This window comes from Xiphias gladius, chromosome 20 (assembly GCF_016859285.1).
Source record: "Xiphias gladius isolate SHS-SW01 ecotype Sanya breed wild chromosome 20, ASM1685928v1, whole genome shotgun sequence".
Classification (NCBI taxonomy): Eukaryota; Metazoa; Chordata; class Actinopteri; order Istiophoriformes; family Xiphiidae; genus Xiphias; species Xiphias gladius.
The window spans coordinates 5695810-5723672 of NC_053419.1; the positions used below are offsets into that span (position 1 = coordinate 5695810).

Here is a 27863-nt window from a genome sequence, read left to right on the forward strand (position 1 = left end):
TAACCGTTTAACCTGTTAAATCAGTGTGAGAGCTGTCTTAAATTGCATATAGTTTAACCCTAGCATCAATACTTCTGCTTAATGTTACATTCCAAGATAGTAACTCTCACTGAAATGGATGCAACTGACTAGTATCCCAGTAGTCTAATTCATAAAATCTTGCAGTGTTTTATTAGCATACGTTTTAGGATCACGATCTTAAAATGAATGGCTTTTGCTTTTCAACAGGCCACAAACTGTGAGTTTTTACAAGGATCCAATGCTTTGCTCCCAGTTCACTGTTTTTTGCCTACTAGAGGGAGTAGAAGGGAGTAGTAGAAAAGTTTTTATTTTCAAGTTTTAGAAAAAAATTGTTAAAAACACAACAAATTTACAATATGACCAATGGTTTACCTGTTTTTTGAATAGCGGTTAAATAATATTTTCTGTCTTGGAGGATGCTTTTTCCCTGTAGTGTGTTTGAGCAGTTTTGTTGAGGGTTTTTAACTGTTTCCACAGGGCTGTTCTGGTGAGCCTGGCCGGTCTGGGTTTAAAGGTGATCAGGTAAAAAAACCTTGTTTACAACATAATAGCCTTAGATGATGCATTAAGTTAGTCCACTTGACTCTTCAGCATTTAAGTGCAATGCAGTTCTGTGCACCTCTGAAAAATCATCCATGCTCATATCTTGTTTTAAAATTTAATTTCACCTTAGACAATTTAATACCTATAGCTATAAACTCCTGCCTCTTCCGCCATTATGTCTATGTGTACATTCTTTTTGCCGTACTCCAGTGTTGCAACAAATCAGTTCTATGACGTAATGTTAACATCGATGCAGTGTTATAATACGGAGTATCCCATATACTGTAAATTGATTTGTCTTGCATAAACGTACCACTTACTTTTCATCTCTCACAGGGTAAAATGGGCCCTGAAGGCAATCCAGGAAAAAAAGGGGAGCCAGGACCTCCTGGACCGGCAGGTTTACCAACCCTCTACCTGTGGAAGAATACTGCTGAGGAGTGGGATGCCTTCCAGGTAAGATGGTAACAACAACATATTCATAATATTTAGTGCAATATTTATGGTATTTTCCTTCTTCTAAACAGATTCTCTCCAATCTGCTATCCTAATTTCTATCTTTGTATAGAGTCTTGTATAATTTGAGCTTGAAAAAAATCAAGTAAAGCAGCTACTTTTGTGTTTGGATGACCAGTAGTTGCTATTAGTATAGATAAAATGTTTTCCAGACAACCAGTCTGGTCCAACCCCACAGTACACTGTCATCCACTTCTGAATTTAACCATAATTAGGCTTAAGGGGTTACGGTTAAGTTCTGAAGAAACTGATCCTCTAAGGGGTCAGATTCCCACTGGCAGCTCATACTCAGCATGATCTGTATTCTGTCAGTCAGGCATGTCAGATAAATTGTGGACTAAAGCTCCCTCCCTAAACCTGATGGCTCTTTCAGCTGAACCTTCATGACTTTTTAACGTTTAAAAACAAAGATCATATTTGAACATGTACACCTACAAATATTACTTGTAGACAGTAAATAGAAAGATACTTCATGGATTTAGAATCTCAGAAGCCTCAAGGAGTTTTTATAATTATTTAATAAGGGTGTTATATAGCCTTTGCACATCATTAGCATGGCTCTAGGCTCTCATTGTGATGTCGGTCGGTCGGCTGTTCTGTTGGTTGGACAGTCGGTGGGTCCACCAATTTGGTCCAGACTGAAATATCTTAACGACTTTAAGACAAGTTGCAATGAGAAATGGTACAGAAATTCATGTTCCCCTCAAGATGAATTGTAAAAGATTTGGTGATCCCAGGTTTTCATCTTGTGCCATCATCCAAACCAATTTTCAGTTTTGTCCGATAATTAGGTTTAGGACTAAATACTAGCAAAACTAATTACATTCCTGTCAATTTCTTGTGTATTTAACAGATAAAGAAATTCAAATTGAGATATTATGGTTTATCAAACAGTTAGCGTACCCATTTGGCATCTTTACTGACCAACAACAAGTGGGCACTGAGACCACACATAACATCTCGGAAGTCCTTTCCAGAGAGAAGTTTCATCTAATTCCTGGTAGGGTACCACATTTCCCAGGGTCCGTTCAAACATCTTAACCAGTTGAAGTGAAGGTGATTATTCCTTGCTTTTTCTCTCCCTAAGACCCTGTGTAATTCATTGTCAGTTACCTAAAAGACGCACTGGACATCAAATGTTCTTTGATGCTAAGCAATCTTTCACCAGACCCATAAGATCCCCAGGCTCTTTGTAACCTTTGACCCTGTAGTTATCGTGCATGCAAGCTGATGCCCTGTCCTCATCTGTTTAATCTCTTTGTGGCCACAGCTGTTTGTCATCCAGCATGTCAGCTTGATGGAGAACTGTCCGTTATTGAAAAAAGATGATGAAAATAAAAGTCTGCTAGTAGTTTCTGATGGCGATTTGTCACTATATGTGCTTAAAACTTCATATGGACAGACTACAGAGGTCATACAAATACCTTTGCTCATTTTGAATGAGGGTCAATTATAAAGCAAAGATAGTTTTTTTAACTTTAGAAAGATGGAGAGAGATGAGAGATGATTATGTATTTCATTATAAATTATGTGTTCACATTTCAATGACCCGTCAAAAAAAAAAAAAATCCAACCTCCATCATTCCGATGTATTTTGCTCGGTTCCAAAATCCCAAATTCTCCAATATGCCTCCAGAGTCAGGCCTCAAATCTATTTTAGACCCTTAATTTATTTTTATTATACTGGAAATTGCTCATTCCATGTGGGGTTCTATGATCTAATTCTTTCATAGTACTAAGAGCCTTTCTGACTGCATGTAGTCTGTATTCATTTATGACTTACTCCCTTCATTACTGAATCCCCTCAGCTATATCTATGTATCTATTTATTGCATATTATTAATTTTAATTTATGTATTTATTTTCCTCATTTTCCTTATTTTCATCATTTTGTCATCATTACATTTTGAAATGGGCGCTGTCAGTTTTATATTACGTCAGATAGTGTATATGGAGAGTGGGACTGGAGGACTTGAGGAGATGGGATAAAGAGGCCTATTGGTTGATGGGTTTAAAAGAAAAATATATGTTAATGTTCTCTCACTGTGCTCACTGAAGCTTTGAGTTTGTTCAATAAAAATAAAAAATGTCATTGATATCATCCATATACTTTTTAATTTCTTTTGTGTCATTTTCTGTATTTTTATTTCGTGGATCTCTAACTTATCCTGTGTGTTTCTATTTTTCCTGTAGCAAACCAATTTCTACCAGTTACTTGTTGCTGGATGGCCTGTAAGTATACTGTGACGATTAATAGCCTCTCTTTTGTTGGGATTTAGTTGTTTTCTTAGTTCCTGTTGACCTGAGGCTGGTTTCTTCTTTGTGAGCTTGCAGAGTGAAGAAGGTCCTGAGGGACCACCTGGAGAGATTGGAAAACCCGGCATACAGGTTAGAGATGGGCTTCATACTTTAAGGAAATTATGTGTTGATAAATCCTTAATTGGTGAACACTTTGTATTTTTCCTGATCTTTTTCCTCAGGGGCCACCTGGTGAACCTGGGGAGCGTGGACGACAAGGGATGCCAGGAGAGATGGTAAGCACCCAAACCATCACTTCCTGTCCAAAAGTAACTAGTTATTAATCAATTCAGTGTAAAAAAGATTCTTCAGAGCCACAAACTTGGTCTCACCTCACCAAAATCAGCCCATGGATCTAGTAGGGCTGCCCTTGATCAAAGTTTTTCCGAGGCGACTAGTAGTTGTTAGTACAAGCCATTAGTCGACCAGTTGCCACACGTTTATGATAGACATTTAATTATTTAAATACATATTTTTGGGTAGCATCAGATACTGGTTTGAGTTCCAGGGCTGTGAAAGAATGTTATAAGTAACATTGTTAACAATGTGCTACATTACAAAGAAATACAAAGCTGTAAAAATTAGGTTTTAAAATATAAATTTTACAAGCACACGCATGAAGCGAGGGAGACCGGCAAAAGTGGTAATGAATCTGAATGTGTTGGAACAACGAGCAAGGACACTGTCAGAGCGAATGGCTATGCTAAGTGGCTAGTGTCAGGCTACTTACTTGCATCTCACCTTCTCGGCGTTGTCCTTTACCCTCTCTTAATGATCTTACACTTTGGATTTCCTGCCCGTCATATGTAATTACTGTAACAGACTGTCCTGTTATTACTACGTGTTGCGATATTTGAGGTAGTGTGTGTCCCAAGAGTTGCCGTAAGGCAGGAGATGTTGTCGGAGTCCCATTTTGTGACACGTGTTAGGAAAATTAAAGCAGTTGTTGCCGCTGTTCAACATACTACATCTCTGTGTCCTGTGTATTATTTTATTACTAAATATGCCCAGTTAGGCGAACCTAAGTCTCTCAGTTACATTACAATCTAACAGCAGGGACTAGCCATGTAAATGATGTCTGTCCATGATTGACTGAGTCACTGGGTGTCGCCACTTCCTGTAGAGTTTAAGTATTGTACATATTCTTTATCTTTTTAATAAAATCTGATATTGTTGGTGTCATTCAAAACTTTTTATGATGAAATTAGTTTTTGTGGGATTGAACAGTGCTTTTGATTACAACACAAGTTTGAAAAGATGGACCCACCACCAGAGTTAAACAGTTGAGTGTCAAGTTAAAAAAAGCGTAATATACCTGGTGGAGCAGAATGAGTATGGTTAAAAGGAGTGGGTGTTGTCTGCCTGTGCATGAAAGTCCCTATGATGTAACCATTCTCATATTGAGAGGATATGAAAGTTATATTGTTAAATTAAGAAGTTCCATATTTCTTTCTAAATTTGAATACTCTAAGGCATAGTTGATCAAGTTTTCTAAATTTATATTGCGTAATTTAATAAGTTCCACATTCTCTCATTCTCTGACCTCTCTTGTCATTTATTGCTGAGTTACATAAGATTTGAAAACCATAATTTGTTTGGGTGAACATTGTAAAGGTAGAGGTAAATTAAACTTTGTTACATCCATCTCAAAAGCCATCTCAAAATACATAAACATGAGTCCTGGAAGTTCACTATGACTGTATGGAAATTGAAAGCTTGTTGCCAAGTATAGTGTGGGGTCTCAGTTGTGCAATGAGTTGGTACTGGGGAACAAACAGTGTGGTTTGGGATAGCTGAAAACACTCAATCGCCTGTACAACAGTCTTTGGTGACTGTTCTTTGAGGTCATGAGAGAATAAGAGGAGCAAATATACAGTGGCTTCAGAAAGTATTCAGACACCTTTGCTTTGTGCACACTTTGTGTTGTAGATGTTATTGTAAATAGATAAAATTGCCATTTTTGCCATTTTTAGAAATTTTTTACAAATGTATTCAGACGCTTAATTCAGTACTTTGTAGAAGTCCCTTTGGCAGCAGTTAGAGCTTTGAGTCTTCTTCGGTAAATCTATACAAGTTTTGCACACCTGGATTTGGGCAGTTTATCCCATTATTCCTAGCAGATTCTCTTAAGATTAATCAGATTGGATGGAAAGTGTCTGAACTGCCGACTTCGAGTCTCTTCACAGATGTTCTGTGGGGTTTAAGTCTGGGCAATGGCTGGGCCAATCGGCAACAGTCAGAGACTACTCCTAAAGCCAATCCAGCATTTTCTTGGCTGTATGCTGCCGGTCAGCATCGTGCGTAAAGGTGAAATGTTGCCCGAGTCACAGATCACGTCCATTCTGGAGCAGGTTTTCTTCAAGTACCTCTCCGTAATTGACTGTATTCGGCCTTTCCTCAATTTTGACAAGCCTCCCCGTCGCTACCACTGACAAGCACCCCCATAGCATGCTGCTGCCACCACCATGCTTCACTGTAGGGATGGTATTAACCAGGTAATGAGCAGGGCCTGGTGGTCACCAAACATAGTGTTTGGAGTTCTGCTCAGAGGGTTCTGTTTTTGTCTCATCAAACCAGATAATCTTTTTCCTCATGCTCAATGTCATTTAAATGCCGCCTAGCAAACTCCAAGCGGGCTGTCATATTCCTTTTACTCAAAGTGGCTTCTGTCTAGCCTTTCCACCGTAAAGTCCTGATTTGATGGAATGCTGCTTAGATGGTCATCCTTCCAATAGGCTGTCCCATCTCTGCAAAAGAATTCTGAAGCTCTGTTAGAGAGACCAGGAAGAGTCCTGGTGGTTCCAAACTTCTTCCATTTCACTATTAATTGAGGCCACTGTGCTCCCGGGAACACTCAATGCATTAGAAATGGTTTTATACCTTTGCCTGATCAATGCCTTACCATAATTTTATTGCAGAGGTCGCCAAGAGTTCTTTCTGGCTGGTTTTTGTCATGACATGCAGAGTGAATTGTGGGACCTTATATACACAAGTGTGTGCCTTTCTAAACTGTGTCCAATCAATTTAGTTTGCCACAGGTGGACTCCAATCAAGTCCCAGACACAACTCAAGGATAATTAAAGCAAACAAGATGCGCCTGACCACAGTTTGAAGTGCCACAATAAATGGTCTGAATACTAATGTAAATAAGAGATTTCAATTTTTGATAAAAAGTGAAGGGGTCTGAATACCTGCTGAAGCCACTATAAGTGGCTAAAAATTTAGACTTTGTTCATATTGGCAGTTTCCCGGTGTGAATGTGTGTAAAATCAACATCGGCTTTCATAATTTCAGTTAACCATTTTTGAAGCTAAATAATGGTTTAAAAAAAAAACAACTCATTTATCATGCCAATCTCTGCATGTATAACACTGTATCCATCATCCTCCCCAGCTTAGAATTTAACGTACAGTGCCCGCACAGGTGGTTGGGACATTCACTGTGAATCTGCACATGTTTTTTTGCAGACCACTGTAACTATCCCAGTTTGAAGCTAGCTGTAGAGTTTTGTAATTTCACTGGCTCTTTTTCTAGTTTGCTTGATTTCATATTTTTTTTGTTGTACTTTGTTGGTTCTCTGTTCAAGTTGATTAACAGGCTGATAAAGAAGCAGACAGTATCAACAGTGACCTACCTCTGATTTATGTTGCCTGACAGGGTGAGCAGGGTCCCAGGGGCCCTCCAGGACGAGTCGGGTCCCCGGGGAGAAACGGTGAAAATGGAGAAGATGGTCAGCCCGGGTCACCTGGTGCTCCTGGATCACAGGTGAGCAAATTCTGTATAGTAAACAGAACACTTGCATGTCTAGGATAAATGTGTTAGAGCTGGTAAATTATGTGTTTGTTTGTTTCTTTTTTCACCTGTTGAAATCTTTCCATCTTGTCTCTAATTGACATCAGGGTCCCTGGGGATACAGGGGAGAACGAGGGTCCAAAGGGGAAAAGGGTGATGAGGTGAGGAATTAAACGGCACACCTGCTTTTGTAAGGAAGAAACGTCAGTACCATTTAAACATTTGATTTACTCAGTGCTATGGACAGTAGCTAGCTACCAATGTGGGGCAGAAACAAGCTGTAAACATAACTTTTAAGTTGATATGGCAAGCTTGTTTTTTTTGTTTTGTTTTTGGTTTGGGGTTTTTTTTATAGCGAAATTGTTACCAAACATTTATCTACAGAGCAACATTAGTTGTCATTTGAAGTCATGTTTCTGGCTACTGTAGTAAATGTGAGTCCAATATTCACTCTCCTTATAGCTCTGGTTTTGCTGTCCACTACCTCTTGAAGCAAAAGTTTGGTTTCTTAGCTAGTTCCTTATTTGTTGATTGGACAAAGTTAGCAGCTAGTTGTTAACTTTGAAAGTCTGCCATTTGCGGCTGGGCAGGTAGTCTACAGTTTACAGTAGAGCTTTTTAACTGAAAAAAACAAAGTTATGAAAGCAGTGAGAGTCTATGGGTTGACCACTCTAAGCCACCTTTTACATACAGGTAGTCATGTGACCCATTGTTAATACAAAAACATTGATTTTAGTTAAAAAGAAATGGAAAATGTTCATTCATGATTTCAATTTAGAAGGTGTCCCTTATGTGAAATTTACTGATGTGTACAGGATAAAACATAATAAAATTACTTGAACACAGTCATTTATTCTCTATCTCCCCAGGGTCTCATTGGCCTCAAAGGTCCAAGAGGGGAAATTGGTGAACCTGGTGAGAAGGTACTCTGATGCATTTATTTATGTTTTCTTTTTTAATTAAATAATGTTAAATAAATAAATGTTATTGACACCCAACAGTGCACAGCATTAATGAAAACCCCCTGGTCCTTTGTGGCTTGCTTTAATGAAGAAAGACTATATACTGTAACTCTAATGATATCTCTTTTTGAACAGAATAATATGTTTTATTGATCATTTACTGTTGTCTGTCTTTGTATAGGGCTCAACTGGTTTACCTGGCCCACCTGGTCCTGTTGGACCACCAGTGAGTACCTCTCCCATTATAGCATCTTTTTATATGTGCAACAAACCAGGAATTTCACTTGGGATTTCACACTATGTTCATAACCTTTGTGTAGAAAGTACAGTAGGTGGTTCATAAACCATAAGAAGTTCTCCTTTATCTGTGACATTAAGCAGTTTATATGTTAAGAACATTTCATGTGCAAATACAAATTGCTGGACAACGCACCAAAACATTGCAGGATTAGTTTAAAACAATAAGAATTAAAGTGAAGCAGTCCTTGTGTAATACATTTCTAACACATCCAACCCATGTAAAATAAGAGGAACAAAACAAACAATCAGCTTTTGTGAAAGAAAGACATGCGCTTCTAAATCCGTTTTAATCCCCAATCCAGTCCCTCTTTGAACTTTGAATTCCTAGCAGTAAGGCTGGCTCCCATTTTTCTGCTCAGTCTATTCTCAGGTTTACTTTTATTCTACTTGTCATGAAATCAGAATCTCTGCCTCACAGTATTATCACAGGCACTCTGACCAGTAAACAGTAATCTGTACCATTAATCCTCACTTTGAAAACAGTGTTTTCTATGTATGTTAATGATATATTTTTATTAAGTTGACATTGAATACATCTTTAATCTTCTCTGCAGGGGCCTCATGGGATCCGAGGTGGCCACGGGCCAGAGGGGCCCCAAGGGGCTGATGTGAGTGATGTGCTCTCCGACTGCATTTGCTTGAGAAGTTGAACTTAAGCTTTTTTTTTGTTTTTTTTAGTGTTTTAACTTTACACTTCTCCACTATTAGGAGTGACCCTCCTTAGTACAAATGAATATTGTTTAATCTTTTGATTATTTATCACATTTTTTTTACACTCTTCGCTACTGCTTTACTGCTTCATTGTAACCGTGATTAGATCAACTGAAAGTGAACATTCTGTCTTTAAATAATCATTCCATAGCAACAGATGTTATGTTTGTACCAAACCCACAATAAATTAGCTTTGTGCATGTGTGTGTGTGTGTGTGTGTGTGTGTGTGTGTGTGTGTGTGTGTGTGTGTGTGTGTGTGTGTGTGTGTGTGTGTGTGTGTGTGTGTGTGTGTGTGTGTGTGTGTGTGTGTGTGTGTGTGTGTGTACATGTATTTGTATGGCTATGTGTTTGAGGGTTAAGACTTGGTTTTTTATATATATATATATATATATATATATATATATATATATATATATATATATCTCACAATGTCATCATTTGGCCCTACAGGACGGTGCAACATTAGAAATTTGAGGGAATTTAGTAGACATCCTCCTGTTCATGGCTCGAGCCTATCCCAGGATGCTTTGTGCAAGAGAAGGTTTACACCCTTACCAAAAAAATATTGACGTTTTTGTGCATTTTTGGTCTCTCTAGCATTTTGTTCTAAATTAGGGATGTGTCTTTACTGCCTGACTATTTATATTTTGGGTGAATTATCCTCTTAAATTAATTATACAGTTTTAATCGTTGTGAGAGATTCTGACCTTCTAAAAGTGAACTGATGGACAATGAGGAAGTGTAGGACAGTGTATCATTCATGCTGTTATGTACTGTTACTAGGGCGAGAGCGGACTGGATGGCCCCCCAGGTCTGCCAGGGCCGACGGTAAGCAGACAGAAGGATTAGGTGATTAGATATTTGTCTCTTAGTGCCAATTATGAATATACGTTTAGAATATTTTTTTGTGTGTGCGTGTCACAGGGTGCACCAGGTGTTACAGGACGTGTTGGCGCTCAAGGAGTTAATGGCTCAAGGGTAAGATTACATTACAAGTATTTATTATAACTCATTTAGTCTGCAGGTTCAAGATGTTTTTTCCTAGCTCTGTGTTTTTTTGTTTTTTTTTCCAATGATTATTCATTAAACTGTAAAATGTACAAAAAAATATTGAAAATTGCCCATCACAAGTTCCCAGAGCCCAAGGTAATGACTTCAGATTGCCTGTTTTGTCCAACCAGCAGTTCAAAATCCAAAAATATTCGGTGTACAATGACATGAAATTGAGAAAAGCAGCAAATCATACTGTTTCATAAGCAGGAACCAGTGAATGTTAGGCATTTCTGCTTGATGATTGACTTGAATTATTGGATGGATCTGGATGGTGCATCAAAATTGTTGATTCATTTTCTATTGATCAAGAAATGTTTGATTGAAACAGGCAGATATTGTAGCTCAAGTGAAAGCCACAATATGATTCCCGAAATATGGGTACCAGTTTCATAGATCTCAAAGTAAATGTTCAAACCTAAATTTCAGGTAGCATACTTTGTGTATCAATTTTTTATATAAGTAAAAATTTCTTTCAGGGGGACATAGGACCTGCTGGCAGTGTTGGCCCCAAAGGCCCACAGGTATATATTTTGTTTGATTATAATTATGCTGCAGGTATTCATTTTTTTTTAAATACTATGTTTTACATAAATGTGTTACCTTATTTTTTCTTCCAATTAGGGGCCTCCAGGTTTAGATGGACAGATTGGATCTCCTGGACTCAGAGGACCCCAAGTGAGTAGAGTTCAAGGCAAGACCGTCGATAGAAATTTAGGATTCGTTGGGGTGCTGCTTCATTAACTTTGTAGTAAGTAAAGTGCAGGGTGTTAAAGTCAAACTGTGCATCTTAACAGGGACATTCAGGACTGATTGGTGTTCCTGGCCCTAAAGGAGATCCTGTAAGTCTGTTTTCATCAAGTTATTTTGTTCCCTTTATTCTTATTTTGTTTTCTAACCTCAAAAAAGTGCAGAGGAGATTTAATGGTTGAACTGTAATAGAACTGCACACATTACAATCATACCCTTGATAGCGATACTTTGACAGATATGTTTTACTTACTTAATAATTAAGATTATTTAAAATGCACAATTAAATACTCAATAATTTGACAGAAAAGTTCTTTATTTTTTTGTACTTTTTTTATACTAAATAAACTTGTCTCATATGATTTTTTTTCGGTTTAGGTTTATTTAATGCAGACAATGAATTAGAACTATAGACCTGTGGTAGGTGAATTTGGTAGATGCAAAATGTTGTTGTTTTTTCAGAGCTGTCATTGAAGAAATAAGTCCAAACCATTTTTAGCCAGTTAATTTCAGTTGTGAATCAAAGACAGTGTAAAAACTGATACATTGGTAGTTTACTTTTGAAATAGGGCCTCTTTGCCCCATAGTTACGTTAAAAGATTTAAGGATAAGGTTAGGCAGTACATGGTGAGTTTTTTTCTAATGAAATTTCTTAAAAATGGCAGAATTTTTTGTACCTGTTTTGACCAGTAGTTCTCAAACCACCTGGGGGCAGAGCCTTGTCTGTTTGCCTGAGGTGTCAGAGACATCAACATATAATGTGCATTGTGAATATCTTCAGTTAATTACAAAAATGTTGTTAATGGTTGGTAAGAATGAATTGAGTTCACATGGGGATGGCAAAACACATGTATCTAATTCTACATATAAGCTTAATATGCATGATGAGGAGCCCACAATAGTGAATCAACATGTAGACACAGCTGATAGTGTAAGTCTGACCTTACAGTCTGACATTTAAGAACAGAATATATGGTATTTTATCACCATTATTGTGTTGTTTATTTTCCTTTTCATACCAGGGGCCAGTGGGGCCAATGGGTGCATGGGGGGATCCTGGCTTTGAGGGGCCCATGGTGAGTTGCACTTGAACATATTCACCAGGGTATTACATCATTAAAGTCATACACCTGCAGGTACACACTACAATGGCAGGAAAAAGTCAGGGAACCCTTTGGAATTAATTGCTTTTCTGCATTAATTAGTCATAAAATGTGATTTGACCTTCATCTAAGTCACAAGTTTAGACAAAGACAATATGCTTAAGCTAATAACAAACAAAAAACTACAATCTTTAGTGTTTTCATTAGATATTCACAGTGCTGGTGGAAAAAGTAAGTGAGCCCTTGGATTTAATGAGTGGCCGAACCTCCTTTGGTAGCAATAACCTCAACAAGCTCTTCCGGTGGCTGTGGATCAGACCTGCACAACGTTCAGGAGGACTTTTGAACCAATCTTCCTACAGAACTCCTTCATCTCAGAAATATTGTTAGGATGTCTGGTGTGAAGGGAGCTCTTTAGGTCATTCTACAGTATCTCTACTGGGTTAAGGTTTGGGCTCCGACTGTGCCACTCCAGAAGGTGGATTTTCTTTGTTTTAAGTCATTCTGTAGTAGATTTACTTTGATGTTTAGGGTAATCGACCCAACTTCTACTGAGCTTCAGCTGTTGAACAGCCACCCTGACATTATCCTATAAGATACCTCGATGATGGCGAGCTGTCCAGGCCCAGAGGCAGCAAAGTAGCTTCAAATCATGATGCTCCCTCCACCATCCTTCGCCGTTGGGATGATGTTTTCATGTTGATATGCAGCGCCCTTTTTACACCATATGTAGTTCTGTGTGTTCTTCCCAAACAATTCAACCTTGGTTTCATCAGTCCACAAAATATTTTCCCATTATCATTGTGGAGTGTCATGGTTTTCTTTGCAAACTTCAGGCACAATTTTTTTTTTTTTTTTTTTTTTTCAGCGGCATTTATCCAGATGTCCTGCCATTCCATTATATGCGTTGTATGGCAGACTCATGAACAGATGATTCCAGCTCAAATGATTCCTTTAACCTTTACGTTGTTACCCTGGGCTTCTTTTTTTACTTTATTGAGCATTTGCATTGGGCCTTTGGAGTCTTTTTAGCTGGACGTCGACTTCAAGGGAGAGTAGCCACAGAACTTCACAGACTGTACAATAAAATAGATTTTCCCATTGATCTCTACCTGCATTGATCTCTATCTGTTGGTAGATAGAATGCTACAGCATCACAATGCCATCTGCTGGTTGTGGGGTGTCAGTGGATCATGACATGATGCCTTGAGGCACTGAAGTCACTGTGTTTCTTACTCTTCATTTTATGCTGCGCTTCACTGAAGTGTAACTCACTCCAACAGATTAAAGTTTACAAGTTGATGCACTGCAAAATAACTTACATCTTTACTAGCCATTTAATCCTCTATCTATCCTTTAAATTAAATATAGTAGTGCTATATTGTAGGTATTATAGTAAGTTGCTCATAAATTTGTTCCTTGATCCTTTATTACTTAATCTACTGTCATCTTTTCCAGTTTTAAACAATACATTCCAGTCCTTTTGGCTTTATTTACAGGGCATTCCGGGGCAACAGGGTCCTACGGGCTTTCCCGGGGTAATGGTAGGTGCTCAGTATAGACTTACAAACATATTTACTGCAAAACATCATTGGCTGAACTTACTTTTTACCCTTTTCTTATTTACAGGGTAACAGGGGACCAGATGGAGACAAGGGGGATCCAGGACCTAAAGGCAACAAAGTAGGAGGCAGCAATTTTCTGTTTGATAACACTGGATGAAGAGAATAATATAATGTCATAGTGCTATTTAAAGGAATAGCTAAACATTTTGAGAGATACACTTATTCACTTTCTTTTCCACAGTTACATGAGAAAATTGACACCATTTTCATGTCTGTATGCTAAATATAAAGCTACAACCAGCAGCTGATTTGCTTAGCTTAGCACAGAGACAGGAAATGGGGGGGGGGACAGCGAGCCTGACCCTGACCCTGTCCAAAGCTAACAAAATCTACCTACCAGCACCTCTAAAGCTCACTTATTAACACGTTATATCTCGTTTGTTTAATCAGCACAAACAAACAGAAGTGTATTTCCCAAAATCCGCTGACATCTGTTAACATCTAATGTACTTTATGATTCAGAAAGGTCTCTGTGCCTCAGAAAGTCTCACTGTTCTTCTCTCAGGGTATTCAGGGGGCGGCAGGAATTAGGGGTCCTCAGGGAGAGAGGGGCCCCACCGGCTTCCCAGGTTTCCGAGGGACCAAGGGCCAGCCTGGCCCCGAAGGCACTGAGGTACACTGTACAGCACTATAGAAAAACCGTATTGTTTACTCTGTTTGTAAGTATTTTTTATACATAATTATAAACAGTCCTGATGGTGGATCTCCTGCTTGTTTTCAGATTTACACTGGCAACAAATGAAATACTTTTCATTACCAGATTATTAACTTACTATCTAAACTTTTTTTGGTAGCATAATATTGCCTTACATGCTTTTATAACCTGGAGTAAGGCAGTGTTTGGTGAAGGTGAAAAACGAGATAAGCTTGACTGATTTTATATTTCTTCGTTCAGGGCACAAATGGAGAAACTGGCCCTCAGGGAAAACAGGGCAGCAGTGGGTTAAAGGTCAGTGATGATTTGTGGGTCTGAACACCAAGAAGTGTCAGATGACTTCATATGTTGATCCAAACACCAGATTTAACTGTGTAACATTAGAGCTTCCAGCGGCCTAATGCATGTGAATTTAGCAATGAGCAGTGAATGAAAAACTTTTGATTGCAGCAACATGAATTTAACACACTCCTGTTTCTACACTTGGCCATTCCACAGGAACATTAAGTGTTTGAAGTCAAAGAATCTAAAACTGATAAAGCCTTTTTCTTGCAGCATGCATGTCAAAGTGAATACTATGAAATTTGAGTTTTAATTGTTATCTCTGGTCACAGTTGGAGTCCCTCTCAGCCTTCTACTAAATGTTTAACCCATTGTTAAAGAAATAACAACAGCATGAACTTTATTTTCTTTGTCTGTCTTTGAGACACAAGGTAACATCCTGATTGTTGAAGTGTTTTTAAAAACCACCCATTAATCCACAATTTACAGTTTCACTAGCATGAATGTAAGATAATTGTCTCTTAAAATACAGCCATTTAGTATTATGTTTCCATAAAGTTGGAGCACTTGCGAGATGCAGATTAAAACAGATTGGTCAGAATCGATGCAGCAGAGTTAGAGATATCCAGAATTTTTCTCCAGTATTGGTGATGCTCCAATAATGAGTGGATCCTACATTTCCCATTAGGCTACTTGATAGCATCCTTCATTAGACCCCATCTGCCTGGTAAATGCCCACATCCTTCAAAATTCACACCTCCGGTTTGTAACACAGGCTTTGCTTTAGATAGATACAGAGAACCCCTTTAAAACAGCAGCATGATTATTCACTTTTTTTGACTTCAGACCCTTTATGAATATGTTGGTTTGCAAAGCTGATTTTAATGATGATGAAAAATGAATCTCTGGTAAGTTTAACAATCCAGCATTTTTTGACTGTGACACAAGGGGTTTTAACTCAAAATCTGCTCCATGGTCATATTTCAAAATTTTTCATAAATGAATCATCTGTTTTTCTACTTCATAATTTTTACCCAATTTCCCCGATTTTAAGAACAAGAACGCAAAATCACACATTTTTATTTAATTGTCATTACGGGGGAAAAAATGCATCAGGAAATATTTTGAAGACGACAACAAACACTTTATACTGACTATTGATGCTCAGCAACGGACACTAATATCTGAACCTACTTGAAGGGGAACAGGGGACCAGATGGACGTGACGGCAAACCAGGACCCAGAGGGAACAAGGTATAACACTCCTCTTAGTTCATTCATAGGGTTCATCATACTGCCATCACAGAAGCAATCATGAACTCAAAATTTAAAAAAAAGCAAAATAAAAAAGAGAGAAAAACATTTTTTAAAATGCCATATTAGAGGTAGCTACAGAAACAAGTTCTTTTCAGTCATTTTGATTTTCCTAGCAATTTGCTTGGCTTTAGGAACCTGCTCTGTGAATTCCACTTTTAATTAGTTAATACTAACGTTATCTTCTCTCTTTTCTTTTCTCCAGGGTCGGACTGGACAGAGGGGCCACCCTGGCCAACCAGGCCCACCGGTAAACTTGCCTACCAAGCCTGTCAGAAATGACTCATGGTGTAGTCAACACTCTCCGTAGCTCTGGTCATCTGTTCAAAATGCAGGTCCTCAAAAATATGAATACTGGTATTACAAATATAAGACCTGAAATCCAGTTAAACTGCCTTGAATTTACGAGGTTTTTTTAACATCACATAACTTGCTTTTTTTGCTGATGTTATTTCCACTCTAGTTATAGTGAATGAAGCAGATTGTTTTGTTTCTGTTGGGAAGCTTTTCTAGATAAACCTTAAACTGCCCCATATACTCAATTGTCATACTGACCTGCGGAGGTAAAAGTAATGTTTGCTTCATTGTTTCTTTTTTCAAAAATGTGCCCTCATTTTTTTGAAAGTAACAAACAAAAAAGAGGTTTACAGGATGAACAGTTTGTATATGTGTGTCTTGTGTTCTTGTGTGTGTTTTTGGTTGACTCCTCCCAGGGTTTGCTGGGGCCACCTGGACCAGAGGGAGCAGAAGGAAAGCCTGGTACACAGGTTCCCATTCTCTATCATATTTCTATCCCATCACCTGTAAATGCCTTGTGTGTGTGTGTGTGTGTGTGTGTGTGTGTGTGTGTGTGTGTGTGTGTGTGTGTGTGTGTGTGTGTGTGTGTGTGTGTGTGTGTGTGTGTGTGTGTGTGTGTGTGTGTGTGTGTGTGTGTGTGTGTTTGTGTGTGTGTGTGTCCGCGTGTGTGTCCGTGTTTCCTCTACTTTCTGCCACATACTGGACCAGTGTTTATTATTCTGTGAATTATTTGATATCAATATGTGGACTTATTTCACACATGCTTGATTACTCAGTTTTATTCCCAGCTTTGTCTTTTAGAGGATACAGGTCTTGTAGGATGATGGCTACAGAGGGAAGAGACACTGCAATGCACATAATCACACATTTCTTTATTTCTGAATACTGGATTATATGGCTGTTGGGGCGACGGTTTTAAGGAGTGACATACTGAAAGACTGCTAAAACAGGAATGTCCTAAAAATGTCAAAACTGACTCCCAAGTTGAGTGGAGATTACTTTTATGTAGTAAGTGTTTGTTTTAGACAGCAGGAGGCAGTCTTTGTGCAGTACTGTGGTGAGCTGTTGTACATTTGCAGCTCTACAGTACAGTAGGTGGTGCAGAGTTAATGTTGTATCTCTGTCTCATTTATTCATCACTGTATTTTATCCAATACTGAAAGACAAAGGCTTTGCTTGACTGCGAGATTTGTTTAATTGTAATAGAGGTATACACTACAAAAAGTTTCGATCTTCGTAATCATTTTTACCCTGTTTCTGTATTTAGCCTGAAATCTTAGTTTTGTGAGAAAATGTGTTGTAACAAATGATAAAAGTTTTAATGAAAATGATTAAGAGGCTTGATAAGATGAAGATCCATGTGCTGTCATGTGCTATTCATTAATTCTTTAAAGTGATGATATTTACACTCTATATATTTGCACTCTGAATGACATCTGCTGTTGGGAAAAATTTCATTGTGTGGTATTTTATCTGTTTCAGGGTCCCTCGGGTGCAGCTGGCAGTGCCGGGAGTAAAGGAGTGGCGGTAAGACTGCCACAGAACGCCCTCAACGTTCACTCCATGACATCATCCCTCCAGCTCGTCTTTTGGCTCTTTGCAAGAAGCTGGAGGGTTCAACTGAATGCAAACACATTCTTACATTTTTACAAGACATCCCAGGGTCAAATAACGGAGGATTTTATAGATTCATGAGCAGGCAAACACAACAAACACTGCTAAGAAAAAGGTTTTAACAAGACACAACAGAACCTGCTACCAGCCAGTTAAACATATCAGGTGTGTTTAATAAAAGTTTTAGGAGTGGCTGGGGATGATCATAGTGCAAGTACGTGTGTGTGTGTGTGTGTGTGTGTGTGTGTGTGTGTGTGTGTGTGTGTGTGTGTGTGTGTGTGTGTGTGTGTATCACACACATGCTTACAGATTCTGTATGTCATATAACCATGCTTGTTGGTCAAAAGTATGTGGACACCATAACATTGAACCTATATGTGTTTGTTGAACATGTCATCCCATAATCATGGGCAAAATATCATTGAACGCTGTAGCCTTAAGATTTCTCCTCAGTGAAATTACAGGGCTAAAACCACAAAAAACAGCCGGAGACAAAATATTTTGTGTTGAATAATTTGTGTTAAAACTTTGAATCTCTTGAGAAAACTGGATTTACTGTTTAAGAACTCCAGATGTACCACTGACTAACACGTTTTGTATGACCAAATTTACACCACATTGATTAATTAATGCTCTAGTTAACACAGACAAATGCAGCCTTTTAGAGTATTTCATTAAACTCTTGATTACCAATATATTATCCATAATGACATTTAGGGAGCAGCTTCATGAATTCCATCAAATGAATGGTCAAAAAGAAATTAAATGGAAGATTAAGCAACTGTTAGTGAAGCACTGAATCAAGTAATTTTAAACCCAAAATGTAACTATTGAGTGCAAGTCTGTTATTTGCAAGCAATAAATGACAGTTTGGTTTACATACACACTTTCATATCTTTGGGCACCTTTGCAATTCTCATAATGTTTTTCTCTCATTCCTCTCTGTCCCTTTTCACTTCTTTTTGTGTTTTTCACAAATCTTTTATTACTGTTACTTTTCTAGGGTTTTCAAGGAATTGCTGGGGAGAGAGGAGTAGATGGCCCACCAGGTTCTCTGGTACGCTAAGTTGTCATTCAATGGCCTTGTCATATGTAAGAGACTAACTGCTGCATGAAAGTGATAGAGTTGAGGCAGTCAGGCAGGAAGTTTTGAGATGAACAGATCCATTGAAGCATATAGCTCGAGAAAGCTGTTGTTTCCTATGAAACAAATACGGTATGTAAGCCAACAGCCAACAGTGTTTTGTTCAAAGCTGAGAAACTAGGTTTAGCTAAAACCTCACGGTGATATCAGTCTTCTAATCTAACCTCTGGTCAGACAGCCAACAAGTATTTTTTCAAAAATGTCAGGTTTCTTTAAATGGCACGTTTGAAACATCCTTGTTTTTGCAGTGAGTGCTGCTATAAATTTCATGGTGTCTAGGCTGACAAAATGTCAGTGCAGTCCTGCAAATCTAATTTCGTTCAATAGATTAACATTGATTTGTACTTTGGCTGTTTTCATCCGATAGGGGCCACCAGGGAAGACAGGACCTCCAGGCTTACCAGGACCCCCAGGAGAGAGGGTGAGTCCAGAGGCACACAGATACCTGTTGTATGTGTGTATTTTGTCAATTATGTGTTATATAGATGTGTGTTTTGTGTGTGTGTGTGTGTGTGTGTGTGTGTGTGTGTGTGTGTGTGTGTGTGTGTGTGTGTGTGTGTGTGTGTGTGTGTGTGTTTTTTCTCAGGGTTTCACAGGGAAGCCAGGCATTGAGGGACCTCAGGGCCCAGTAGGCATGTATGTAAGTGATTCTTCAGCAGGGCATATACAAGGAAACACCTACGCTACCTTTTCATGCCATATACACACTGTATAGGTAATATACAGTAGATGAACAGTATAGACTTAACATGTCTGTGAAAGCATTGGTTATGGATCCTTGACAAAATGATCAAGATGTAGAACACTACAGTAATGTTTGCAAAAATCTCCAAATTAGATTTGATATATTAAATAAAGCATTTATTTGAGTAATTAATAAATTCTGTTTTCACCTATGTAATGTTTAATCTGCAGTAAAATAATCATTTTTGCTGCTTAAAGCTGTTCAACAGTACAAACATTGTCACTCAGTATATTATGAGACTGCACAGATTCTTACCTGTTAAACTTACACACTTATCAGTTGACACAAAATACTTATGATTATTATTTTAAGAAATAATTCAGAAACTTTAACAAAAATCTGTTGCAGCAAGACTTGCTATTGCAACTGAAGTATAAGATGTTTTAGACACAAACAAGAGGTTTGTCATTCAGAGTTACATGACATAAAGTGCTCATAGGGCAGAAATGAGCAAAGCAAAGCAAACAAAGCAATATGCTTTGTGTGTGGTAGGTTTTGAGGAGCCTCTCAGTTTTTAGAATAATATTAATAAAAATAATGATTACTTTTTCAAAGTGGCAGAATGGCTTTAATTGAGTTTTAAGAAAGATTTTGGTATCCCCGTACACCCAGTATGTTGTGTTTTTCCTGCTGCAAAATGACATCATAAATTTATAGTATATTATGTCCTAAGCACAGCTCAGAAAATTCTTCCAGTAATAGAAGGTGAAGAGGAAATTTTGGGTGAGCTGCACCAAAAAAGATTTCACCTACATGGTTAAAATAATTTTGGGAAATACTTATTTTTGCTTCATAATTAGCATATATTCATGAGATTGAGGAGAGAAACATTTTTCTGGCAATAGTTGTGTCGTGCTGGATTAGCTGGATTTGTGACACTGATAATCCAATGCTTCCGTCTGTTATTCCCTCTACCTTTAGGGTATCCAAGGGAACATGGGCATGCGTGGGCCTGCAGGTTTCATTGGAGAAAGGGTATGGTCATCTTTGTCTCACCTATCTATACTGTTAAAGCCATGTAAAGGTGAGATTTGTTGATTGAAGAAAGTAACGGGAGAGGTACTTCAAACGTGTTGTTGTACATGACAACAGTAAAGGATGTTAAAAAGTTTAGGAAATTATAGAGTCATTGGCAGTGATCCAACCAGAAGAGTGAAATCGATGTTGAGATTTTTTCCTTACATTTTTGACAATGTCGGCAAGTTCTGGCTTTTTTAGATGTACTGCTAAAGTTTTTAAAATCTCTTTGTTAGCAAAAACACTGCAAAATTAACTGTGAAAGAAAAATCACAATAATAATCATGTCTTCTTTTCCTCTCCACCAGGGTCAGCCAGGTTTACGAGGTTTACCCGGGTTTGTTGGCAAGGCAGGACCTGCCGTAAGTTTGTACAGTTTATTTTTGTTTTTTATTTCCTATCCATGGACCCCATGGAACTGTTGGGTCTGTTGGTGTAAATGAGAGGAGGACCAAGTATTGTTCAGCGATGATGGGGTCACACCGAGGAGGATTTGGTAAATAACCCATTAAAGTGTGCAGCTGGTGTGCAGGGACTGCCAGTTTATGGAGGTGAACAGGTCACAGTAATTGATTTTATAGGGGGCACTGGTGGCCAATCTAATGGCAGAGTGAGATGTCACGTCCAGCTGGTGGAGGACAAATAACTGAGTTTCTCCAATCACTGTCTTCCAGCGTGAGACGAGCGCCAGGGGAAATCCTCAGTGAAGCATTTCTCTCCACTAGCACACAGCTAGTGCTGAATGGTGGCAGGAGTTTGATAGTGTTCTGCCAACATTACATCTCAACAGTGAGCATGTTCTGGGGGGTTTGCAGGTCTAGGTCAATACTTGGTTAAAATGTGGTTGAAAAGTGAGATTCTGTAGATGTTTTGCTTACATATGACCATTGTTTCAACAGTATTTCAATAACTATACTGTATCTTAATGTGAAGCATGTTTGTCATGGAACCTCTTACAGGTTGAAATACTGTATAACAATTAAAAAGACTATCGTATATCTTTTATTTTACTTATAGGGATAGTCTGTTGGGATCCGGGGCATTTCATATCCCTCAGGGTCACATCTCTTTTTTGAGATTTATGGCAAAAATGTCAGCAGAGTTGACAGGGAAAAAATAACACTATAGAAAATACAACACAAAACAGCAAAGAGACAAAAAGAAAAAACACCATGGAAAAAATAAAGACAAGAGAAAATACCATGACATGAAGAAATCTAGACAACAAGATGTATGACTTACCAGCAAATCACCAAATTGGGTTTACTGGGTTACTTAGCTACAGCTTTTGGTTTTGTGTGTAGGTAGGTCAACAGAGCTGAGAAGGTGTCAGTCCTTTGAATGCAGGCAACAGACATCTGACACAGGACACATGTAGAATTAAAACTCCAGTAAACTGAAAGTTAAACGAAAAACATTCAATTGAACATAGTAGTGCTTTCCAACTTACACCCACCAACCACTTTATTAGGAACACCACACTGATACTGGGTAGGTCCTGGCTTTGCTCTCAGAACAGCCTCAGTTCTTCGTGGCCTGGATTCCACAAGATGTTGGAAACACTTCCTTTGAGATTCTAGGCCATGTTGACGTGATTGCATCACATAATTTCTGCAGATTTGTCAGCTGCACATTCATGCTGCCAGTCTCCTATTCTACCACATCCCAAAGGTGTTCTCCTGGATTCAGATCTGGTGACTGGGGAGGCCACTGAAGTTCAATGAACTCATTGTCATGTTCATGAAACCAGTTTGAGATGATAAAAGAAAAAATATTAAGATGGAGAGTAGACAGAGCTGGTGTGGATCAGTGTTTGCCAAAAATGAAGACTTTTAAATCTATGATTTTCTCATTAATGCTGTGACAATTCAGTCCTCACCGTCCTTAAGATACAGTAACTGTTCAGGGTTTACCGTTCATTAAAAAACTCTCCTTTTCTTATTGGTCCAGGTAAGTTTCTAACTTTATTTACATGTGTAGGAGTAAGGTAATAGTAGATACAGTCACTACAGATGCCCCAAAAATGTTTAACTAACTCAGCGGCGTAGGCCTGGGTGAGATAATTCATCAAGGGGAGATATTCATTAATTAAAGCTCACAGAATGTTACCCCCCATCTGCTATTCTTATCTCACTAAGCACCAAACAGTAATACTGTCTCTCAGTGCAGAAAAGGCATGTGGCTAACTTATTTGGAAGTTTATGCTTAGCACATTTTTAAAATTTAGCCCTAAAAAACAATATACTGACTTCCAAAGAGATAACCTCAGAAAGTTTCACACTACACATGGCTAACAGAGAAGGATGCCCCCCCCCTTGCAATACCTTAACAAACTGCAGCAATCGAGCCTAACTGTGTTTGTTTATAAGAAACCTCCACGGGATACATTTAATCTTAGCCTGCATGTCTTGTAAAGTAAACAAGAAAATATAAAGTAAATAGCTTATTTTATGAAAAATGTATCCGATCGGCATAAAATAATATAAGTAAGGTATTATTTTTGACAAGATCCAGTCCATCCAACTCTTAGAACATGCTCACCATGAACAAAAAAAAGCACAGCAATCATACATTTTGCCATTTTTTTTCACAAGTTGAGTTCAGACAGCAGTTGAGAAAATGTTCAAAAAGACAAGAATATAAATTAGATCAAATTTTTGAGCTCACACAAAAAACTCAGATGTCCTCTATCTTATTTTCACTAACAGTGCTCAGATACAAGTGTGAGTCCTGGATGGAATTAGTATGCTCTGACTTGCCTTGTCTGTTTTTCTTTTTCAGGGTCTGCCAGGCCCTGCTGGAGAGAAGGGACTCCTGGGACCTCAGGTGAGAGAAACCTTTAATAGGAGAGTTTTTGCCCTAAATCAGAGAGAACTAGATGTTTTGCTTCCCCCACATGTTGTTGATGGATTTAAACTGTGATGCCATTGCTTTTTAATCATTTAAACCTAGTGTCCCTTGGGAAATTCAGTTTGTAAAACTAGCACAGCACACATAATGTACAACACCATACGTGCATACACATGTTAACAATTTGTTCACATGTAAATTGTCTTCTCTTTCTAATAATGCTCAGACAAAAGCCCAGTGAACAAAAACATACCAAAGAGCATCAAAGATTTACAGATCTAAATCTATCCATTGTAGAAAAGGATGCAAAGTGATGCAATTCATGCAATTCATTCATGAAAATTAACACAATAACATTTATTTCCCAGTGTTACTGTAAATTTTGCTCTTTTGGACAACAGAATCTCAGTTATGAATTTTTTAAGCTAGCTGTAGCATTAGCTTTACACTCACTGAAGCTTGTTATTTGGATTCTAAGGGATTTTGTTGAATTTTACCAGTAGTGATTGCATGACACCAATACAAAGGAAGAAGGTGAAAGTTTGGGGACATGGAGGCTGCTCACAAGCACTTGGTGGGAATGTAAAAAATGCTGCTATCTACATTTCCATGGGACAGACACAGTTAAATTTGCTGGGAAACCTTCAGAACTAACAGACCATGTCTTTCAGTTTTCTGTTTCCTAATCAACCAGTGGCTTATTTGGAAATAATGTTGTTTCTAACAGGGTCGACCTGGAGATGAAGGACCCAAAGGGATACAGGGCCCAGCAGTGAGTTACAGTTCATACTGAAGTCGAGCAGGTTGTATATCAAGTTTGTTGGCCTGTATTTTCACAAAGGCACATCATTCTGTGTTACAGGGCTTTGTGTTTGCATTGAAATTGAATTTTAGATGGGGGCACATATTCCTGTCTTTCTTATTTGGATAAATTGATTCATCATGAGGAGAGGATGTGCACAGCAGGATGGTCTGTCTGTAATTATCAAGCAGCAATGTTTCTTATTGGTGTCAAACATCACAAGAATTTGTACTGGTGATGCCGGCCTGCCCAGAGGAAGAAACCTGTTGCAAGTATTACTGTTGTGTTCTGCACAAAAAAACTCTTACATTCAGCCAGTGAATGTAAGAGTTTGTGTATATTCCCTCATCAATAAATCAGATTTAACATAATGGTGAAGCTCCCTTTGATCGGAATTGCTGTACACATCCCTCACACACAGTGAGAGATTGAAAGCAAAATTGCATAACATCAATATCAGTGCAATATCGATACAACCATTCTCACTGAGGAAGAATTCACTCCATCGTGAAATTGAGTCCAATGCTCTTGAATTGATTAAATAAGGGGATTTAATTGATTTGTTATCAGTCAGGTCCCTACAGCACTTGCTGATGATATTTTACTCACAGTCAATGAACAAATCATCACAAAAATTAGGAAAATATCAGCTGTCATTTCATGACCGTACTTGCTGATGTTGCAACACTTGATTCATAGAAACAGAACCAACAGTTGTCTTACAACCTCTGCCTGCATACGTATGTATTCTTTTGCATGTGTGCTTACTTTGATCTCTAATGCATCTGTTATTTGCCTCGTTGACTTAAATTTGACTGATTCAACTGAAATGAGTCATAATTGACTGAATGTTATAGACAAACTTTACATAGCAATACATATGCTCACATAATAATGACACACTGAAGCAACACCAGATACAAAATGTGCGACAGGTTACAGATTAAATCACAGGGTGAGACTTGAATTTGTATTCAGGAGAGTTCAAAATGTCTTTCGAACTCACTTGTGACATTAAAATTAGATCAGATTAGATTGTTTTGACAGAAATGTTTTAAGATTGATCTCTATTATAGTTTTTCTGTGATTTCTAGGGCCCTCCAGGTATTCCAGGTGCTCATGGGGCAACTGGAAAACCTGGACCCAGGGGAAGCATAGGGCCCCCAGGACCTCAAGGGCCACAGGGGCCAGCAGGAATCCCAGTGAGTGGGTACCTACCATCAACTGCTGTTTTTCCTTATGCCACTTGTAGTCTGGAAATATGAACATCTATCTATATTTTCATTTAAATATAATCGTCTCAACCTGTCACATTATAGAAACCTGATTCATAAAATATGTACAAGTTTTTTAACAGCATGTTTCTTGGATCTCCTCAGGGCCCACAGGGTGCTGATGGGATCCTGGGAGCAGCAGGGAAAAGAGGACCCAAGGTAAACTACAGTACATATAAAAATCATGTAATATCAGTGTTTTATTTAGAGTTTTTTGTCTGTTAACCTTAATTTATGTTTAGTTACTGAACTGATACTATAATCGCCAGGGCTTACCTGGTTCACCTGGTGATGCCGGCCCCACAGGACAAGGTGGACAACAGGTTGGTAAAGTTTTATGGTGAATCCTAGAAAGGTATTTTTTCATTTATCTAATTTCAAATAATTTATTTCTTGTGCCCATTTTTTTCTAATGCTCCTTTATTGTAAACATGATAAAATAAGAACCAAACAATTATAGAAAGAAAATAAAGTTACAAGTTACTTCCTAGAGCAGCAGAGAAAATACTAGATAAATAATAGATAAACTACAAACACACAGAACTGGCAGATGACAACAAAGCAAAAAGATGATGGTCAAATAAAAATGTATATAAATTTGAAATGAAGTGCATTCATTAACCAGTGATCTATCTACATCTAATCTCATCTAAACAAGCATCATACGTTGCCTTGATCACGTTACATTTTTAGCCTGAAGGTTTGAACAGTTACCTTTTTGATGATCGTAGACTGCTATGTAGCCTGTGATCAGGTGCTTCTCAAACATGAGTCATGCATGTGATCAGTAACATCTTGGATTTATTTTAGATTCAGGCAGGTATTGGAGAAGCTATATTAGCTATTTTATAGAAGTTATATTTTGAGAGAAAACTGTAACTGACAACAGAGTAAATAAGATGATGGAAAAGTCCCTGTCACCTTTACACAGTTACATGCGGTAACATGATGGTTTTTGCATCAAACATCCCCAGTGTGTCCATCTACATTTACTTGCGTAATAGTACAGCAAAGAACTTTTCATTGTCAGTCGATGATCGTTTTGACTTTTCACGCATCAGGGTCTCCCTGGCCAAACAGGAATCGAGGGCCCACCTGGACAGAAAGGAGACCAGGTCAGTGACTGCAGCAGCACCATTCCTGAGTCTTTGCGTCCCTGTTTGCACACACCACAAGCAACTTAAAAATTCGTTTAAGTGAATTTGTTTTGTACAACATGTAGCCAAGTTGACTTGACTTGACTGTTTAATGTTGTGGAGCAGTCTGCAGCCTCAGTTTTGGAGAAAGCCAACCGTGTACTCTCACTGAAAAGCCTGAAGTCAATAACTGTCTGATTTCCTGTCTTCTAATGTTGCCATGTTGACAGGGGGATGTAGGGCCTTGTGGGAAACCTGGTCCTCCAGGGCTCCCAGGAGAGAGAGGACTTGAGGGCCCAAAAGGCCTACAGGGACCACCCGGACCAGTGGGTGAAGAGGTAGGTGCATTTATCTGCTGTTTATACAAAGATGATCTTCACTTTACACAGTTACAGATGTTGACACACATGTTGAGCTGCTGTCTCATAAATGACAGAGCAGCTCCACAGGAGGTGATTTTTCAATTCAGTGAAAAATTTAAGGAGCTCATTAGATACCATCACCATCATCACCATGTTTATGACATCACACAAACAGTCTGTCCAAAGTGTGCTGTGTTATGGTGAACAGATGTGCTTGTTTTCTGTGTTTGTTTGTTTTTGTTTTTTGTTTTTCTGTTTTGTTTGTTTGTTTTTTTTTAAATTTCTTTGTATAATTAGATTGTTTATCAACCTATAATGTCTAAAAATATTTAAAGTGCTCCATAAAATAGGTATAAGAATTCCAGTAAACCACCATTACTGTTACATAAACTGTGAAATTACATTTTCCTGATGATGCGTCGGTGGCAGTGCTCAACTCATATTCCTTTGAGGTTTGTCAAATGTTGATAATGTAAAAAATAGGCAGAGAGAACTGGCATAGCTTGTAATTTCTGTGATACCTTCAACAGGTCATCACTCAGCTTCATGAAATGTGTCCTGCACAAACTGTAAATTTACCTTCCATCCTTAAAGCATCTGAAAACAAAGCACTACACTGCTGTCTTATATTTAATGATGATCTTTGTACTGTCAACAAAACATTTTTGAAGTCCAATGGGAAGGCTAATAGAGTGTGTA

The 27863-nt window shown here is 38.3% G+C and overlaps 1 protein-coding gene across 1 annotated transcript in view; it reads left to right on the forward strand.

Moving 5' to 3' along the window:
• Positions 1-27863, forward strand: part of si:ch211-196i2.1 (collagen alpha-1(I) chain) — a 104795-nt gene that overhangs the window by 58257 nt on the left and 18675 nt on the right. Inside the window, exons 7-42 of the mRNA XM_040158036.1 lie at positions 499-543; positions 901-1020; positions 3274-3312; positions 3415-3468; positions 3561-3614; positions 7036-7143; positions 7278-7331; positions 8040-8093; positions 8314-8358; positions 8987-9040; positions 9928-9972; positions 10069-10122; positions 10674-10718; positions 10819-10872; positions 10992-11036; positions 11967-12020; positions 13547-13591; positions 13677-13730; positions 14178-14285; positions 14568-14621; positions 15810-15863; positions 16129-16211; positions 16637-16682; positions 17703-17747; positions 18838-18891; positions 19346-19399; positions 19565-19618; positions 20645-20698; positions 21049-21102; positions 23522-23566; positions 24318-24362; positions 25487-25594; positions 25772-25825; positions 25936-25989; positions 26728-26781; positions 27033-27140. Of these exons, the coding sequence (XP_040013970.1) occupies positions 499-543; positions 901-1020; positions 3274-3312; positions 3415-3468; positions 3561-3614; positions 7036-7143; positions 7278-7331; positions 8040-8093; positions 8314-8358; positions 8987-9040; positions 9928-9972; positions 10069-10122; positions 10674-10718; positions 10819-10872; positions 10992-11036; positions 11967-12020; positions 13547-13591; positions 13677-13730; positions 14178-14285; positions 14568-14621; positions 15810-15863; positions 16129-16211; positions 16637-16682; positions 17703-17747; positions 18838-18891; positions 19346-19399; positions 19565-19618; positions 20645-20698; positions 21049-21102; positions 23522-23566; positions 24318-24362; positions 25487-25594; positions 25772-25825; positions 25936-25989; positions 26728-26781; positions 27033-27140 (2151 nt within the window). The remainder of the gene's footprint in view (positions 1-498; positions 544-900; positions 1021-3273; positions 3313-3414; positions 3469-3560; positions 3615-7035; positions 7144-7277; positions 7332-8039; positions 8094-8313; positions 8359-8986; positions 9041-9927; positions 9973-10068; positions 10123-10673; positions 10719-10818; positions 10873-10991; positions 11037-11966; positions 12021-13546; positions 13592-13676; positions 13731-14177; positions 14286-14567; positions 14622-15809; positions 15864-16128; positions 16212-16636; positions 16683-17702; positions 17748-18837; positions 18892-19345; positions 19400-19564; positions 19619-20644; positions 20699-21048; positions 21103-23521; positions 23567-24317; positions 24363-25486; positions 25595-25771; positions 25826-25935; positions 25990-26727; positions 26782-27032; positions 27141-27863) is intronic.